General features: G+C 46.0%; 1 protein-coding gene across 44 annotated transcripts in view; it reads right to left on the bottom strand.

The window, feature by feature from the left end:
- Positions 1 to 532: 532 nt before the first annotated feature.
- The window catches only part of EPB41 (erythrocyte membrane protein band 4.1), a 90,338-nt gene continuing 72,766 nt past the window's right edge, over positions 533 to 18,104 (bottom strand). For 21 of the 44 annotated variants that reach the window (XM_071767873.1, XM_071767880.1, XM_071767876.1 and 18 more), the window contains 6 exons: positions 9,297 to 9,752; positions 8,001 to 8,129; positions 6,299 to 6,400; positions 6,006 to 6,086; positions 5,094 to 5,201; positions 533 to 4,155 (listed from right to left, as the gene is read on the bottom strand). In XM_071767873.1, the coding sequence (XP_071623974.1) occupies positions 5,103 to 5,201; positions 6,006 to 6,086; positions 6,299 to 6,400; positions 8,001 to 8,129; positions 9,297 to 9,752 (867 nt within the window). In that variant the 3' untranslated portion in view covers positions 533 to 4,155; positions 5,094 to 5,102. Of the gene's footprint in view, positions 4,156 to 5,093; positions 5,202 to 6,005; positions 6,087 to 6,298; positions 6,401 to 8,000; positions 8,130 to 9,296; positions 9,753 to 9,824; positions 10,409 to 18,104 lie in introns of those variants that run through there. The other 23 variants (XM_071767898.1, XM_071767901.1, XM_071767903.1 and 20 more) reach the window with 6 other exon arrangements.

Here is an 18,104-nt window from a genome sequence, read left to right as displayed (position 1 = left end):
TCAGCCTTGGAGCAGCCAAAGGCAGGGAGGGTGTCAGGAGCTGCTCTTTCTCTGGAACAACCTGAATTAAGCTTTTGGGTTTGGTTTTTTGGTTTTTTTGTTTTTTTTTTTAATGTGAATCTAGATGTGTGTAGGAATGGCAATGGGGTCATGGAACTTCCCTTTCTGCTGGGGAAACTGAGGCACGAGGGGGGTTGTTGGTCCCACAGCCACCCAGGGCTGCTCTTCCCATCCACTTCCCAGTCTCTGGTTGCCCTCTTGGGGTTTGGGTTGTGTTCCCTGTCAGGTTGGTGGCCAAGATGCCCCCTCAGCTTTCTGCTTGGTATTTCTGTCCCTCCTCAAGATGCTGTGGCCGGAAAAAATGAGATGGGACCAATAAAAAATAAATTATTTTTCCTGCTCCAGGTCAATCCCAGGCAGGGATCAGGGAGCAGAAACCCCCAACTGAGCTCACCCCAAAGGCAGGGTTTGTATCAAGTGCTGGTGCTTTAGGGGAAAAAATAATTAAAAAAGGCTTCATGGCCAGGGAGAGTTTTGTTTGAAAATTTATTGAAAAAAATGCAATACAAGAAGCAGTACTGAACACTTAGGTGTCTAAATGCTACAGCAACTTTCCCTTTGATTTACTATGAAAGTCCAAAAGAACAGCTCCCATCACTAAGCAATCTAGAAAGATTTGCCAATTTTTCAAAGGTCCTATTTTTAGAAAGCAGAGTGGAAAGGGCTACTCTAGACAATCCACAATTGCCTTAAAAAAATTTTACAAAGCTCCTTCATATTCTCAACTATTTAATTTAATTTTTTTTTTTCTTTTTTTTACAAGTTTCATCTCTAAGGCAGGGACACTACCACCTCTTAAGGTAATTGTACAATTAGGAAAAAAAAAAAAAAAAATCAGCAAACCACAGTTTATTTAACCAGAAATCAGTCAGTCCTTTGCTAACACATCTGTGCTGGTCAGAGATTGCTGTCTGGCAACCAGTGCTGCCATTCCAGTTTAATGGAGGAGAACATGAGCTCCTGGCCTTCCTTTCTATAAAAACATTCATTCATATATAAATAGCTTCCATATAATGTATATTATACAATCAAGACAAGTCTCTGGGTGAATTTGTGGAGTGGGAAGAGCTGGGAACATTCATATAAATAGACTTTACTCAGCTGGTTTGTCCCTAGAAATAACACAGCATGCCAGGAGCCAAGGAGTTTGAAAACCTTGCTGGAGGTGGAAGGGGAGAGGGCAGCCCCGGGATGAGGTTGGAAGAATTTTCTTCTGCTCTTTCAGTTTTTGTCTTCTGAGGCTGCTGCTGCTCCTGGGCTCAGGACTTGGGTGGCCATGGCAGGGTGGGACATCCCTGGCAGAGGGTGATGGCAAAGGGCAGAGGAAATGATGAATGGAAACACTCAAGGAGGATGAAGAACTTAGGGAAGTGTGAGAATGAACAACCTGGCACCAGCCACCCAAAAATCCAAGAGGAAAAAAACCAACAATCAGGTGGTTCTTCTCTGCTGGGCATTAAAAAGGGACAGATGCAGCCACCCTGAGCACAGCTTTGGGAAAGAAATCCCCTGCTCGGGGTGGTTTTATCCCACTCCCCATGCTTAGGGCACAGGACACCCCAAATGACCCCCACCCCCTTGTCCCACATTGCCCTGAACCCTCCTGCCAGCCAAACCCCCCACTGACCAGGCTGGCTTTGGCTCATGAAGCTCAGAAATCCTCTTCAGGACCACTCAGCCTGCCCACTGACTCCTCAGAGAGTGCTCCAGGGTGAGAAGGAAGGAATGAGAGGCAAAAAAGCTAAATTCTCCCCCCACCCCCCAAAAAAAAAACCCCAAAGAGCCGTGGCCAGAGGGATGCTCAGCGTGATGGGCGTTTAAGGCAAGAGTTACCCAAGCACACTGAGGACACAGACCTGTTGCAGGCTGTGTTGCAGAATAAAGAAGGAAAGGGCTGTTCAGACATAAATAGGAAGACTTCATCTCTACACTAACAGCTGTGGAGCTCAGGATTCCCTAAATCCCTGGAGCAGGATGCCTGGGACCCAGCAGAAGGCAGAGCAGCATCCCCGGGGGGGACACGCACCCAGAGCAGCAGCAGCAACCAGCATGGGGAGGTTGGAGGCTGCCAAGAACCCAGGGCCAAAAAAAAAAAACTCCAAGAAAGGTAAAACCCAGCAGCTCCAGCTTCCTCAGCATCATCTCCAATCAATACTGACAGCTGGAGTCAAAATTGCACCTGAATGGGAGATGCTACACTCATCCCAGTGTAGCTGGAAGGCTGTTTGCAGCTGAGCAGCCTGAGCTAAATCCAGTGACTTCTGAAACACATGATTCAAATTTAAAATAGCATTGAGCTTTTTAAAAAAAAAATTATCATTATTATTATTATTATTATTATTATTATTGCCATTTTCTGCCCATCCTCAAGTGAGGAGCAGCAGCAGAGCACTCCATGCCCACAGCTACCAATGTGCCACACACTATATATATATATAAATATATATATATACTTTAAAAAAATTTAAAAAAAATCACAACCTCAAAGTGTACTAAAGTGTTCACAAGTGTCTGGGCTGACTTTTTACAAAGCTTTTTTTTTTTTTTCTTTTTAAATTTAAGATTCACTGGCAGGTGAAACCAGGGCATGATCAGAACATTTCCAGGAAGCTCAGAAAGCAGCAGCGAGAGCTCAGCCCTGGGTGCCATGGAGGGAAGTGCATCCAGCCCCAAAAAATGATGTTTTCTGGGCAACTCCAGGAGGCTGGAGCTGGCCCCAGTGGGCTGTAAGCTCAGCATAAAGGTGCAGACTCTGCCCCTGGTGTTTCATTCCAGTGACAAAGCCAAACAAAGAGAGGGGGGCAGCCCTTTCCACAATCAGCAACACCTTGTTCAGCCTCTCCAAAGACAGCTTACAGGAAGGATTGTCTACAGGATTTTTAAATTAAATGAGAGGAAAATAGATGCCCTGGTATATGCTTTAAATAGCACTGGGGGGCAAAACCCAACCCATGACTTAACAAAACAAAAAAAAAAACCAAATCAACAAACCACCCGAATTTAAAAATCATGAACACAAACAAGTGAAAAAACTATGACACTGGGGGGGAAAAAATAATATCAGTTACTGTGAATGCTGCATGAGCCTACCTTACTAGCATTCTGAGTCCAAACACCTTAAACACACACTTCTAAGGGCTTTTTAATTTAATGGCATCTAGAAAACACCCAACAGGCAGGTAGCACACATGGGAGGAAGGCAAGGGGCTATCACAGTCCTCTTTAAGCTCTAAAATTCACAGTATAAGATACTCGAAGCAACTTCCCAGTATTCCTTAAACCTAATCAAGCTATGAAGATGTGTGCATAGGCTACACCACAACTAAAAAATAAAAAAATAAAAAAAAACAAACCACCCAACCCTACTGTGTTCACACACTGGGGGCTTGAAACCCAGAGCCAAGGCAGCAGCTCTGCTCCAGCACAGCCAGAGTCCCCAGCTCCCCAGAGCTACAAAAAAAAAAAATTAAAATCATCATAAAAACCAAGAGGCAAAATCAGAAATGCTGCACAAAACTCAAGTCTGACTTTTTGTTGGTTTTTTTTTTTTGAAGCTGACTCTGCCAGCAGAAGGATCCGTGGCTTTTCTGTGTGGTTTTGAAGGCGTTTTAAGGATCCTGTGTTGGGCATCTGCCTGGCTGTGGCTTTAGCTCCTTTATCCCTGACCAGGAGGAGGGAATAGGATTTAAAAACAAACAAACAGAAAACATAAAACAAAGCAAAAAAAAAAAAAAAAAAAGTGACCCTTGGAGCCCTGCAGGTGTGTCAGGGTCTGTAGCTGAAGAGGCTCTGTGTGAGAGGGAATGCAAAATTGGAAACCTGTAAAAAATATTCAGTCCAGTTAGAAATATGGCAATATTTTTTGTCACTATATATATATATATATATAAAATAAAAAAAAATCTATATCCAATAGGATCCAGTGGAGTCTGGAAAAAAAATCCCAAGTAAAATGTCAAAGCACAACTCCTAAGAAGTGATGTGAATGTCTCTGAGTGTCAAGTCTTATCATCTGAGGTCTTTGTGCTCCAGGTAGTTTCTGGGAAGTTTTGCTGGGTTTCTTTTTCCTGGCATGCTGGCTGGCAGGAACACTTCCTAGGGAGAGAGGAGCACAGTAAGTTGTGGATACCAACACAACTGAGACCAAAGATGAGTTACCACCAAATGGCAGGTGAGAAATGAGGCTCAGAGCCACCTCCAGCCCCAAACACCACCCGCAAGGACAATAATTTAAGAGCTGCAAGACCAGGAAGCCTGAGGAAACCTGTCCCATTTTTATTGATCTTTGGAGAGTAAGAAAAGCTCAACCCCACCACTTTTGAGCTGTGCTGTCTCTTCTTTGACCTCTCATGTTCTTCTCCCATCTTTGTAGGGATGCTGCAGGGCACAAGGCACCAACCTGGGCAACCCCAGTGTCAGGGCAGGCACAGCTCCTGCATCCCTCCTTCCCAAACCCACCCAGACCACACACCAGGGGTCTTTTTTTCAGGCAAGTCAGGAGCTTGGGGTCCAGCTCAGGGGTTCCCTGGCACAGGTTTAGCTGAACCCCATAGCTCAGGGAGCTGCTGGTGCACCAGAGGAAAAGCATCAGAGCCAGGAGGTCCTGGAGGTGCTCTCAGGTTGGCTCAGGGGAGGCTTAGATTGGGTATTAGAAGAAATTTCTTCACTGAAACACCTTTAGAGAGTGGCCCAGGGTGGTGTTTGGATCTCCATCCCTGGGGATGTCTCAAAGCTGTGTGGATGTGGTGCTGAGGGCCATGGACTAGTGCTGGGCTAATGGTTGGACTCAATGATCTTTAAAGGTCTCTTCCAACCAGAATGATTCTGTGATTCTTTTAGACAACTGGAGGATGAGTTTGTGTTTGTGACTGCTTCACCAGCTTTAAATGATGTAATAGGAACAGCCTGAGGGGGACTCACCAGATGGCAAGAAGAATTTTACTTAAAATGTGACCATATTTAGCCAAAGCTTGCACTGAGATGGAGCTTCCCTGGGGGGAAGCAGCTCACTGGGATGTGGTCTCTCTACTTACATGGCCTCACTACTCCTCTGCAATCTCAGTCTCCTGGTGCACAACCACTTTGGTCACTGACATGTCTGGGTGCTGCTCCTTTGCTGCTTTTATTGCCTGTGCAAGAACCTGAAAGGAAAACAATGTTCAGAGCACACCAGGGGGTGGGGGGAGAGGAAGAGAAGAGAGTGGGTCTAACTCTGGAGAGAGAAAAAAGCCAAGATCATCAGCCACACAGTTTGGTGACTTTTGGTGGTATTAGATTATTTCTGAACACCATGTCTGGAGCTGCTGGAGTGAGTCCAGAGGAGGACCAGGAAGAATGGTCCAGAAGGAGATCCAGAAGACTCCAGCAAGGGCTGGAGCAGCAGGGGTGGCACTGGGTGATAAGGTCCCTCCCAACCCAAACCTGATTCTATGATTCTGTGGTAGAAAATGGATGAGAGAAACTAAGCAAACCCTGTTTATTCTTCCAGCAAGTGTGATGAGCACATTTCAGACATCTTCTCCAACACTTTGTTAGAATTAATAAACTAGTTCTTGTCATATGAATATTCTCCAGCCCCATGACACTCGCAACTAAAATTAAATTCCAAGGATAATTCCCTGATGACAAAATCATCACTTCCAACACCCGCTCGAGGCCAATCAGGCTGAGTCATCAGGAAGGTTTTTTGGAACTGGAGTTTTGGAATCAAAACTTTGCTTCCAATACCAGCTTCAGAGCAGAGTTTAGCTCTGCTGGCCCAGCTATACAGCTCCGTGCTACCACAAAAAAATAGAAATCTATTACTGAAATCACTTTTGAAGTTTTACCTCTCCCCCAGTAAAATTTCCCTAGGTTGCTTTCTGGTGAAGCTGTATTTGGAAATGGAGCCTGTCTAGCTCATGCCAACTCCAAGGAGCTCTCTGGGACTACATCCAAGCTCCTACCTGGTCATGGTCTACATCTGCATCTCCTGTGATGACAATCCTCTTCTCAATCCGTGTCTCTGAAATGCCACCCTTTACAGTCTGGTACAAAAGGGGAAAGAAGAAAAAACACCAAAAAAAATACTGTTAGTCTATAATTGAAAAGGCATTTGAGTGTGTGGGAGGCTCATGTTGTGTTTCAGGTATTAATCACATTTTTTTTTCTTTGAAAGGAGCTGGGCTTTAAGCTTTTTACCCCCTGTTATTCAGCTCTGCCCATCTCCCTGTCATGGTGGTGATGGTGCTGCTGTTACCTTTGTGATCTGGGTGGTGGTGGTGCTGCTGGTGGTTTCTGAAGTGATGGTCTGAGCAGTCAGCAGGATGCCAGGGTCTAAATCTCCATTGCCACCATCTGGCTGTGGGACAGGAGGACAGGGTGTCAGGGTCTGAGGACACACACAGGGTGCCCACAGCACCAGAGCAGGATGCAAGCACAGAACAGATGCTCCTCTCCATCCTGGACTGGTGGGACAGAGGGAGCTGATCTGCAGCTGGTGGACACAGCACAATCCCTGGGGACTTTAAGGCTGGAGATGAAAGAATCCCCCAGGGATGATCTCTGGCACCCCCTGGACCAAGTGGGTTTGGATTTACCCAAACCTTTTACACTGCAAGGCTGGTCAGGCCCCTCCATGCCAAGGGAGACCAAAGCCCATCCTGAATGACACCTGGATCCAAAAAGTTCTCAACTCTAAGAGCCCAATGGGATGGGGAAGGTCCTTGTTACCCTTCCTCCTCCTGACACCACTTCACACATCACTCCCTTCAGACCCTGGAGAAGCAATGGAGCCAACCTGCTGAATTAGGAGCAGCTTCTCTTGCAGCTGCTGACTTGGTTCCCATCCTCTCTGACTCCACTTTCCAAGGTCTGAAAAACCTAAACCAACCCACCCTGGCCATGTCCCCCTTGGGTGCCCCACCAAGGCAGCACCCCCAGCATGGGCTGGGACAATGTCTGGAGTTACCACAAGGTGGGACCATGTTCCACAGACTGGAGAAATCTCACAGCATGTCACAAGCCCAGGAGGCTTCTGCCAGCCCCCGAGACAGGAGTTTCCTTCTTGGAAACACAATTTGCCTTCTCATTTCCCAATTAAAACTGGAACAGCAGTAACCAGAGCAAAACTATTCATCTACTCAGTTGCTGACCACCACTGCCTGGCACAGGAATGTCTGAACCCTTCCTCTGCTCCTGCCAGCAGGAAGGATGCTGAGCAGCCACGGGATTCCTCAGGATTCCCAAATTCTCAGTGTGTGGTCCATGGGCCAGACATAACCAAAGTTACACCCCAGTTACTGCCCTCCAGCACTGAGCACAGGCTGCTCCTATCAACCACAGCCATGACAAAAGCTAACAAAGGCTCCAAGTTCTCAAATACATAAATAAAGCCAATCTTAGGTTGAGGATTAATTTTTACCTCAGCACTGAAACCATACCCATGGATGATGGTATCACTCCACTAACATTTCTGGCTTTGAGTCACCAAATACCCACTCTGGTTGCATTTTATACAATATTTTGGGCTTTCAACACCTGTTTCAGTGTTGAAACCTCTAGGAAAATCTACAAACACTTTCCAAATCATTGATAAACCAAGTTCTGAAGAGGCACGAACAGTAAGGAGAGCTGGGGGAAGCAGAACAAGGCATCTCCTGCAGGAAAACTCAGGCCAACTCGGGTTAACTCCACACAGCCCAATCCACCAGTGGCTGAGGATAAATTCTATTTGCAAGCTTGAAAGACACAATTATTATTCAGGGATAATAAACCCACTGCTCCTCTATAAAATACCATCTGCACCTGGAAACGGGACCTGCAAAGTGGTCAATGCCTGTGCTGCGATTCTGACGCTTGGAGAAAGGCAGGTGCTGGTGTCATCTGGGGGCTTTGGAAACAAAATGCTAATTTGAGTTGAATTACAACTCAACTGGACAACGGGTCAGAACACACCTTACCTGTGCAGCTTCATAGGTGATGGTCTTGGTCTCTGTGTGGACGATGGGAACTTCTTTGGTGGGGATTTCGCTTTTGACGGCGCTGGAGACGTCGGAGATGGTGACAGTCTGTGTCTTCACTAGAGGTGGCTGTGAGACAGGTCAAAAACATCTCCATCAAGACCCAGTTAGCATTTCCCACGTGGTGACTGTGCTGCTGGCAAAAGTTCTGACACTGATCTGATAAAAGCACTGCGGGAACCAAGGTCACGTTTGGGAATCTTTGGTTTGGAGCCTCTGGTCTGACCCAGGGCTCAGGGGACAGAGATGATGCATGAGGATTAAACAGAGAGAAAAATCCTCCAGCCCTTCCCCTGCACAGTGCCCTCAGTGACAAGCCCAAGTGAGGCATTAAGGGTTTAATCAGTGTGTCAGAATATCACAAAGAAACTCTCCACTGATTATTAACTTTCTAATTACTAGAAGCTCATTGCCAGCTGCCAGTAAATGATGACCCTCATCTGCTGATGACAATGTCAAGATTAACACAAACCCTGGGCAAATAAAGACTTGGTGACAGCTGAGGAGCTTTATCCTGGCTCCAAGAGAAACACTGTATTGCTTAAAACATCCTCATCAGACCCTAGGTCTTTAACTTTTATTAAATCAATGTCAGACAAAACAGAAACACGAGATCTCGAAAGAGAAACAGGAAGAGAAATCAGTTGTTCCACCACCTGATCATTATCCAGGAGAAGACAAAGAGTTAGTTCAGACCCACAGTGTTTTCCCAGAGAACTCGATTGCTGCTCACCATCCCCAGACCTGACAGATGCCACCGTGGTTGTCAGCAGGGGAAGGGGGAACCTCTTTAACCATAAGCAATTGATACCAACACTGAAGCAGGCAAAAATACCTCCCATGGTGGGGAGCGGAAGCTCACCTGCACCATGTCAAAAGCACAGTTTCAAATTGCTCTGCTGTGCTGAGGCTCAGCCTCTGGGACAGCAGGAGATGGCAAAAAACCTTAAGGAACAGAAATTACGTGGCCTTTGGAGCCTAAAATGTGTCCCTTGAGGAGGATGCTCTGATCAAAGGGCGATGAGAACACAAATTGAGAGGGGCTGGCATTTAGTGCCAAGATAAATGGAGAGGGGCTTGGGTGCACTGACTGAGGGAGATGAACCAGCTCATCAGCTCCAAGCACGAGTCCAAGCCAAATAATTCCTCACTGGCTCCGTGGCATCTGCTTGCTGCAGTGTTTGGGTTCCCACTCCCAAGCCGGGTGGGGTGGGGGGAGCAGGAGCTGGGACTCACTACCTGGAAGCAGCGAATGACTGTGGGCAGCCCCTTAGGGACATCTGAGGCAGGACACTGGCCATTTAACACTCTACAAGTCAATTTGTCTTCGCCATCCTCTGCCAGCTCCTCCTCCTCTCCTCCCCAGGGCTGCTGGGGAGGTGCAGCAGGGCTGCTGGGGGGCTCCCAGAGCTCCGAGTCCTCATCGGCACAAAGCCCCTTTTCACAGCTCAGGTCCTCGCTGGTGGGGAGGCTGGGAGCTGCCTCCTCCTCCTCCTGCTCCTCCTCCTCCTCCTCGCTGCTTAGGGAGGAAGCAGCAAAGTGGTGGCTGGGAGGTGGCTGGGGGGTGGGTGGCACTGGGGTCCCACTAAAAGCTACCGCCTGCTTTGAGCCCCCCCACGCCACGCCAGTGTTAACACTGCTCCTCTCTGGCACTGCAGCCACAGCCTCTCTGCAGGGAAAGTCACTCATTTTCTAAAAAGAAACAAATACACACACACAGAAATAAAAATAAAATAATAATAATAATAATAACAATAAAATAATAAATAAACAAAAAAGGCCAGAAAGAGAAAGAGAGAGAAAGAGAGCGTTAGGGAGAGCAGGAGGTCATGAAGCACAAAGCCAAACATCAGTTTCTTGTAATACATCACATCCCCATCAGGCATGCAGCACCAGTGGGTTTGGGCACTGGGAAGCTTGAAAATGTTTGTTATGTGATGACTCCAGTGCATTTACTGCCACAGCCTTCTGTGTACATGGATAATCTGCTCAGATGAAGTTTAAGCTTTTAATTACTATTAAAACAATTCTCTGCAGCTAAAGGAAAAGCCACCACTAAGCACTTTTTGCCCATGTTGGAAGCAGGAATAACTTCAGTGTAGCAAGTGGGGACATCCCAAAATCCCATGTGCAACAAAACCCACCATCTGCACCAAAACCATCCCCCATTCTGCTTTTAACTCCTTGAAATGTTTCACAGTTTGCACCTGGAGAGAATAAGCCCAGAACTCCTGTGCACAATAATCCACAGAGCCCATCCTTGCTCTTCTGCTTGCACCTCTGAGCACCCTTCTTGGTGTTTCCAGGAAAACCAACAGAGAATTGACATCATGGCCTTGATAAAATTACTGTGAGAAAATGTCCAAGTTAGCCTTGAAATCAACCACTCCAGTTACCAATAGGGTCCTGAATTGATGATGCAGCCTGGTCACCTGCAAGAATTTGGATTATTTCTTCTAGACAAATGGATCCAATCAGCTTAGTACACAGCTTTTCAGCTGAGGAAGAAAGAAATGTGGCTTTGAACTGGAAGTAGTCTGGCTGTTCAAGAAGCTGCACTCAACCATTTAGTCAAGACTACCAAAATATCTGTAAAATACTTTAAAAAGCAGACAGTGCACAGAAACCTGCACTAAACCTCCAAAATACAACTTCACTGGCATTTTTGGTGGTGCCTGGGAAAGAAGACACATAGAGAAGCAACTCAGGCCTCCAAGAAGCTTAAGTAAGAATGTCTGGAGCACCTGAGATGTTGGAGGAGAAGATGGATGCCAAGGCAGAAGGTTTAACTAAGCTGGTGCTACCCTGCTCTTGTTCAGCTCCTTAGCAAGATCTCAACTGGGTCTTCTCCCATCTCAGGGAGTCCTGGAGCCAGGAGGGAAGGCAGCAACTGTGACAGGAGAGTTAAAACATCACCCAGCCAGAAAGCTTTAGCAAAAATCAGGTCTTTGCCCAAACGTTCTTCTCACAAGCAAAGAGAAAGGCACTTTGGTCCCCAGAGGTGAAGGATGGCTGTGCCAGGATTCCTGTGCCAGGATTCGTGCTTCTCCTGATTGATGCTCTTCAAGAAAAAGCAGAAGCAGTTGCAGGCACCTCCAATCTTACACACAAAGCTGTCCCATCCCAGGGAACAAGGAGGGAAAAACCCAGGGGTTCTGCTTCATCCATGCCATTACTGTTTCTCCTCAATAATTAACCTCACCCCTGGCTTCCAGAACTTTGTGTCACAACAGCCACTTATCTCTACATCCAAAAGCAGCAATTATATTTTGATCAACATAAACAAGTGCATGGCTGTCAACTGTTCCTCTCATTTTGGTGCTGTATGAACAGAAACCATTGCCTTGTTTTCTATTAAGAAGATTCTCAGGGCAATCAAAAAATGGAAATTTTTGCTTAAAATGTGAGGTCTGAAGCCTGTGGGTTACCCAGTACAATGCATTTTCTGTAGAGCAGAGGCTTGCACCCTGACTGACCTCATCTAATGGCACAGTTCAATAGAATGTTAAGAGTAGGAGCTGCTTTCTGTAGGAACAAACAGATGCTTATTTTAGTATCATTTCAAGAAATGACTCTTCCACCATTGCTCCTGGGTATTTTTCAGTTCCCTGCTTCTTTATGTTGCAGATAAGATTACCTGTAGATTTCTATCCATTAAGATTTCCAGCCTCTTAGGGCTTAAGTTCTTGGGCTATTGCTGAGGAAAATACATTTAATGGTAGTGATGGGATCAGACCACACACACAGGAGGTGCTCTTCCTGATGGAAAACCACTTCCAGATGTGCCCCCTCAAAGGGAGACCCAAATCCCCCCTTTTTTTTTTTGCCTAGCACAAGGTTATGACACTGCAAGAGCTCATAAAACAGAACAGAGGTTTCCAGCTTTGAACACTCCCATCTTCATCTTGCTTTCCAACCTGGATTTAGACACTGCCAATATACTGATCTCTCCTTCATTATATATGCTAAATCTTGTAAATTAATCACAGGGCTTCAAAAAGGATGGCAGTGCATCTTCTGGAGTTGAATGGAAATGCCTTAGGAGTGAGATTTCCCTAAATCCCAGCTGGGGCATGATTTTGACCAAGAGGAAGAATGAATCCCAGAGATAAACCAAAGCAGATTAAGCAGCTACCCAAAAGTAGATCTGTACAGGAGACAAACGTTTGTACCCAGTCCAAACAGCTCCCCTTCCTACACAGAAAAAATAATTTGCATTTTGGAATTATCTTACACAGGAAAAGCACAAAGGGAGGGGGAGGCTGATCCAGAACCTACAGTTGGCAATAAACACACAGGCTGGAAAGACAAGACTGAAATCCTGATAAGATCAACTGAGCAAAAGAACTTTTTTCTTGCCTTTCTATTCCAAAGGTAAGAAAACAAACTACTAGAAAGGTATTTGTTTACTATATAAAATTGTCTTATTTACACACATTTGTTTTTTTTTTTTAATACAATCATATTTGTTCCTGTATTTAAAATGCACTCTGCGTGTAGGCTAGAAAAGAGTCTCCTTTTATATAAAAAAAAAAAACCCCAAACACTCCCTAGGAATTATAAGATATTACAAATTCTGATCTTATCAAGATTTATTTTCATTTGCAAAACACAAAAGCATCCCTATTTTCAGGGCTTGCAGAGTTTCAAGCTTCTCCTTGGCACCCAAGAAACCTGGGAGCATCTGGGCTGCCAGCTCCTCATTTCCAGAGCCAGAACCAGAGCAGGGATGCCCCCACCAGACATGAAGCAGACTATTTGCACAAGCCAGATGTGGAGTAAAGAAAATGCAGGGCAGGATGCAGTGCCCCAGAAGAAGCAAATCCAACCAGACATGAAAGCAACTAAAACATCACCCTGCTAAATGCAAATCTTTGTGCACCTGATGTTGACAAAATAATTGGTGATAAAGCTCAACTGAAGCATTACAGTGGAAAAAGTGACACACAAATCCATCAGGCTGGGGATAAATTAATAACAGGCTTAATTGCATGGCTGGTACTAGAAATCAAAAGGGTTTATTTCACTTTCAAAAGTGTTTCTGTATAAATTTGTTTGTGTTTTTTTTCAAGAAGTGACTGTTTTGGATAAGGATGAATTTGTAGGGACCAGCTGCCCATTTTCTGCAGCTGCCTCTCTCCCCAAAAATCAGCATCCTCATCCCAAACCAGACCCCTATCCTACAGGAAACTTAAGGAGTGCTAAAATGAAGTCAGCCTGCCAATTACCAAAGACATTTGCTAAAAATTGATCAAAACATGAAATGCCAGTGCCCACTAACTCTCTGCAACCACCACATTACATGTTCTATCCTCTGGCTGATTAGTGGGTCCCAGCCCTGTTTGAGTTCACATGTTATTAGGTTATCCCCACACAGAAGCTGACAGGCTCACTCTGACTGTCTACAGATGCAGGAGATGATGTTGCTTTGGCAGCAAAACCACACTCACCAGTGAGAGCTCCCAGCTCACATGATGCTCAATCTCACAGCTGTCAAAGTGCTCGGGTAAAGAAGGATTATAAAGCAGAAAACATCAGATCCTTATTTCACAACACCTCCTGTGCCTTACAGAATGCTTTGCCTTAGATACAGAAGCTCAAAAAAGTTGAGAAGCCCTTCAACAAACCCTGGCATTGGGAAGTGATGGCCACTGCCTAGGGATTTGCATTTTGGGGCTGAGGTTTTTGGTTGCCATTGATCTGAGGGCAATTTTCTGACAAGGATAATCAGACAGAAGGAAAAAGAGAATTTTGACCCAAGTTAAAAGCAAGGCTTGAAAATACACAGCATGCTACAAGATTAACTCACAGACAGGAATCCCAAGACATTACAGGATACACAGCAGTCACCTGCAATCCATGGCATCAACCACTTGGTAATAGGGAACAACCTCAAGATAGATTTAAGTAATTAAAACAAGGTTGCTGAACAACATGATTCCAGGAATACTTCCTCTCCCCATCCACCCCAATCCCCTTCCCATCCCTCTTCAGGGGCAGATACCCTTGGATGGGGCTGTCCCAAATTCCCTCTGAAGCAGCAGCTGCTGGAGCCACTGCCTTTGGTTTAGCAGCAAGGGAGAAGAATGGGGATGTCACCAGGGTTCAGAGCAGGGTTCAGGGCTGGTGCTGCTGCATTTCTCTTGCTTTATTTCACAAACCAAGTTCCAGCTCTGCTTTGGTGCCAGACTCACCCAGGAGCAGCCTCAGATTTGCCTTCCTGGGATTGCTTGTGACTGCACAGAATGAGCCCAACAGTTTCTCCAGGGCTGTTATCAGCTCCCAGAAGGAAAGCTGGGAGTTAAAACCAAGCCTGACCCTTGACAGAGCCTCCAGGCAAAACCTCAGGCAGCTTCAAGCAGCTAAAACCCAGCCAGGGGCTTGCAATTTATCACCAAGCAGAGACATTTTGGCTAATAAGGAATATGGTTTTCACTTCCAAAACCAGAAAAGAGCATTTTTGTCCTCAAATTAATACAACAATGCAAAGCAAAGGCTCCTCCAGTCGCATAGCACAGGACCTTGATGCTTCTGCTCTCAGGACAACTTTCTGCAAATGATTTTTCCCACCCTTCAGTCTCAGAAGCAAAGGAGAATGTGTTAGTCTGTATTTGGTAGAGAGCTGAACCTTCTGATCCCTCTGCAAACAAAACCTTTCTTATCCCAAGGCAGATTTCATCCTCACTCAAATTACTCTGCACTGCTTAGAGCCACCATGCCCCAGGGCCACAAACCCCAACACCTGAACACAACCAGCAATGAGCTGGGGGCTGAGGGTTCCCTGTCTGGGAAAGCAATGCTGAGAGTTAGTCCAAGGAAGACATTGAGCCAGGTGATTAATGCCTTTTGTTGTTAATAAGCAGTGGAAAGAAGAATCTGATTTGCAATAACATTTATTAATGATAAATGTACATATTTACAAAGAAAAATCTGAGAAAAAATACAAAACCGAAAAAGTGTTCCAAAAGAGGGCATTTTAGGTAAAAAAGAAAGAGTTTTTAGTCCCCACCAACTAATCCAACATGACTGTGTACCACTGCCAGAAGATCCCAAACCAAGGCTACTCCTTCCCTCCAGCTTCACAGACCAAGAGAGATGCAAACAGGGACACAAGAGAAACCAACACTGCTGGAATCTCCCACGTCAACCTCCAGCAAAGGAAAGACCAAAGAGTTTCTGAATGAATCTGTAACCCCTCATTGGGCTACGTTTTTCCTGAAAGCACCCTGCAGGTCAGTCTGCAGGTCAGAACAGGTGCCATCAACTCATGACCAGGAAAAAAGAAAAGCCAGTGAACCAGTGGAATAATTCAGTGACAAATTACTGACCCTTAACACGAAGTCAGAGACACTTTGCTCAGAACCTCCAACCAAGGCCACACCAACCACACTCCTGCAAACACCAACTGCTCCTTGGTGCCACGGTGAGGATGTGTACCTCTCCTTCTTATTTCAGGCTAGGAGGAAAATACCAAATACCCACTCTTTAGGGTCACCACCAGTGACTGCACAAACTGCAAGGGAGGAGACCTGGGCTTAGCTGAACCCCATCCCCAAATGTCACCCACCTACAGCAAGTCCTCAGGTCACCTTCTGCTGACCACAGAGCAAAGGAGCACATGGCAGGAGATGCAGACAATGCCTTCATTTATCTGCCCACTTTTAATAATGTAAAAGAGAAAAAGGATGTTGTTTTCCAGCAACCCACACCTCAAATATCACCAGTGATGATCACACAGAGCTCAATAACTAAAGCAGAGCTGAATCTGAGTTCGAAGCACTTGGCTCTGGCACAGCTGCTGCTTCAACACACTGAAAATCCAGAAAATCCAACACAAATCACAGAAAATCCAGACTGGTTTGGGTTGGATGGGTCCTTAAAGCTCATCCACTGCCACCCCTGCCATGGGACACCAGGGACACCTCCCACAGCTCCAAGCCCCATCCAACCTGGGCTGAGACACTGCCAGGGATGGGGCACCAACAACTCCTCAGACAACCATGCAAGCACAAGAAACTATTCTGTGTTTTCTCTGGTTTCCAGAGGAGCTGGCATCAGGGTCAGAAGATTCAGAGAGTGAGTGTGGAGCCAGCCACCACCTTTGTGATAGAAAACTTGAAGGGACTGAGCCTTGACAGCTGCTAACTGGATCCCCCTGTGAGCACCAAAGAGACAAGTGATGAGACAGCAAAACACTGGGGAAGTCAAATAAACACCAAAAACTGCTGGCAGGCTTCTTGTAGTCCAATCACCAGCGTGGTGGAATCACCAAAATGTCATTTTCTGCAGCAGGGAACACTGAAAACAATCTGTGTTTCTCATGCCAGCCTGGATGAGGTTACATGCTGTGGGGATTTCCCTCTTCCCCGTGGAAGGGATAACTCAGCTCTCCATCACTCTCAGCCCAGCACCCCACCAGCCCCACAGAACAGGGGTTGTTGATCCCAGCACCACTGGGGCAGTGATGGAGCTGGGGCAGGCAGGGGCTTTGCAGCAGATTTGTTCCTGAGGAATAAAGGGAGCAAAGTCCAAGTGTTGGTTCCTTTATGAAAACCCTGAGACCTCTGTTCTTAAAACAAAGCCAGAGGGAATCGACTCTTCCTGGGTAAGGAGATGAGAGCAGGAATCCCAAAATCCCTTCTTTCAGTGCCACATCCTGTGTGGACATCAAGGGAAAAGGAATCTACCCAGGAATCCACCAGCACAGCACCAATGTGTGGGAGATGGGCAGGAACAGGACAGAAAACGTGCAGGAAGGAGACCTTGCAGAGATTGCCATGGGGCACATCTGGAACTGCCTTGGCTTTGTGAGTAAGTGAAAAAAAAAAAAAAAAGCAGAAGATGGCAAAGGGGATGGAGCACATCACTGTGGTGTGGAACTGATGAGGAGGCTTCTGTTCCTGATAAGCTTTCTCTGTCAGAAGAGATCATATCCACTTGGCTGACCATAGATAACTGGTCTCTGAATTGCCAGAGAAATATAAAGCATTTGTTCAATTTTCTTTATGCTCTGCAGTGATAATTGTTATATAAATCCCAAAAAAGTGCTCGTGAGCATTCTCAAAATGCCAAGTTCAAAAGGTTTTTTGGCTGAAGATAACCAGCCTTATCTTAAGATAAGAAAAAAGAAAAAAATCAAGAAAAAGACCATTTTAATTAAGAGAATTGAGTTGAAGTGACCAACCCAGTGCATCTCTCATCACCCTGGGTTAAGACACTACGTTCAGCTGTTGCTCTGGGCAAAGATTTTTAAGACTTCAGGTCCTTGGGGAATGGTAGAGCTACAGAAACCTTGGTATGGCTTCAGAGGACTGGCCATGGGTGCAGAAGGACAGCAGGCAGGGACTCAGCTGTGCTAAAGGCAGCATCGTGGCAGCAACCCCAAGCAGTGGCTTCTGAGAGGAAGCAGATGTGTGTTTGAGCTGCTCTTCTCCAGGAAATCTGGGTGGAAAATGGGCAGGGATAGATCCAAACAATTCCTGAGCCTTCCCTCTCCACGCCACTCTCAGAAGAACTCAGAGTCCCTGGTTTTCATCGTGTCTGTTCCAGAAGGTTCAGGCAGAGCTCTCAGCCTGGTTTCTTCCATCCTCCATCATCTGCACAGCACATGGCACCTCCAGCATCCTTCCCCACCTCTCCTCTTCAGGCCCTGCCATCTCCAGTCTTCCTAAACTTGAGCTCACCGGGGTTCAGGTGCACCTGAAGATGTAGGATGCAGCAGGCAGCCCACCACTGCCTGCACCCAAAGACAACCCAGGGACTCCCACACTTCCAACCACTTGGCAAAAGGAAGACTGTGTGTTAAAGGCAGTGTAGGACAGAGGGGGAGAAGACTTTCTGATGAAAAAAACCAGGAAATCAGCATCCTCACAAAACAAAGTCCTAAAGGCACAAACTGGTGAACTCGTTGGAGCAGGTTACAAGAGTAATCAAGATTTAAAACAAAGTTTTCACTAGCAACCTAGGTTTCTGAGACAGTGTTTGGAGAGCTTTGATCTTTACACTGACAGCAAGAGAGAGGTGGCTCGAGTGGTCCCTGGTACA

This window comes from Heliangelus exortis, chromosome 24, assembly GCF_036169615.1.
Source record: "Heliangelus exortis chromosome 24, bHelExo1.hap1, whole genome shotgun sequence".
NCBI classification, from domain to species: Eukaryota; Metazoa; Chordata; class Aves; order Apodiformes; family Trochilidae; genus Heliangelus; species Heliangelus exortis.
This window is presented reverse-complemented; position numbering and strand designations above follow the sequence as displayed.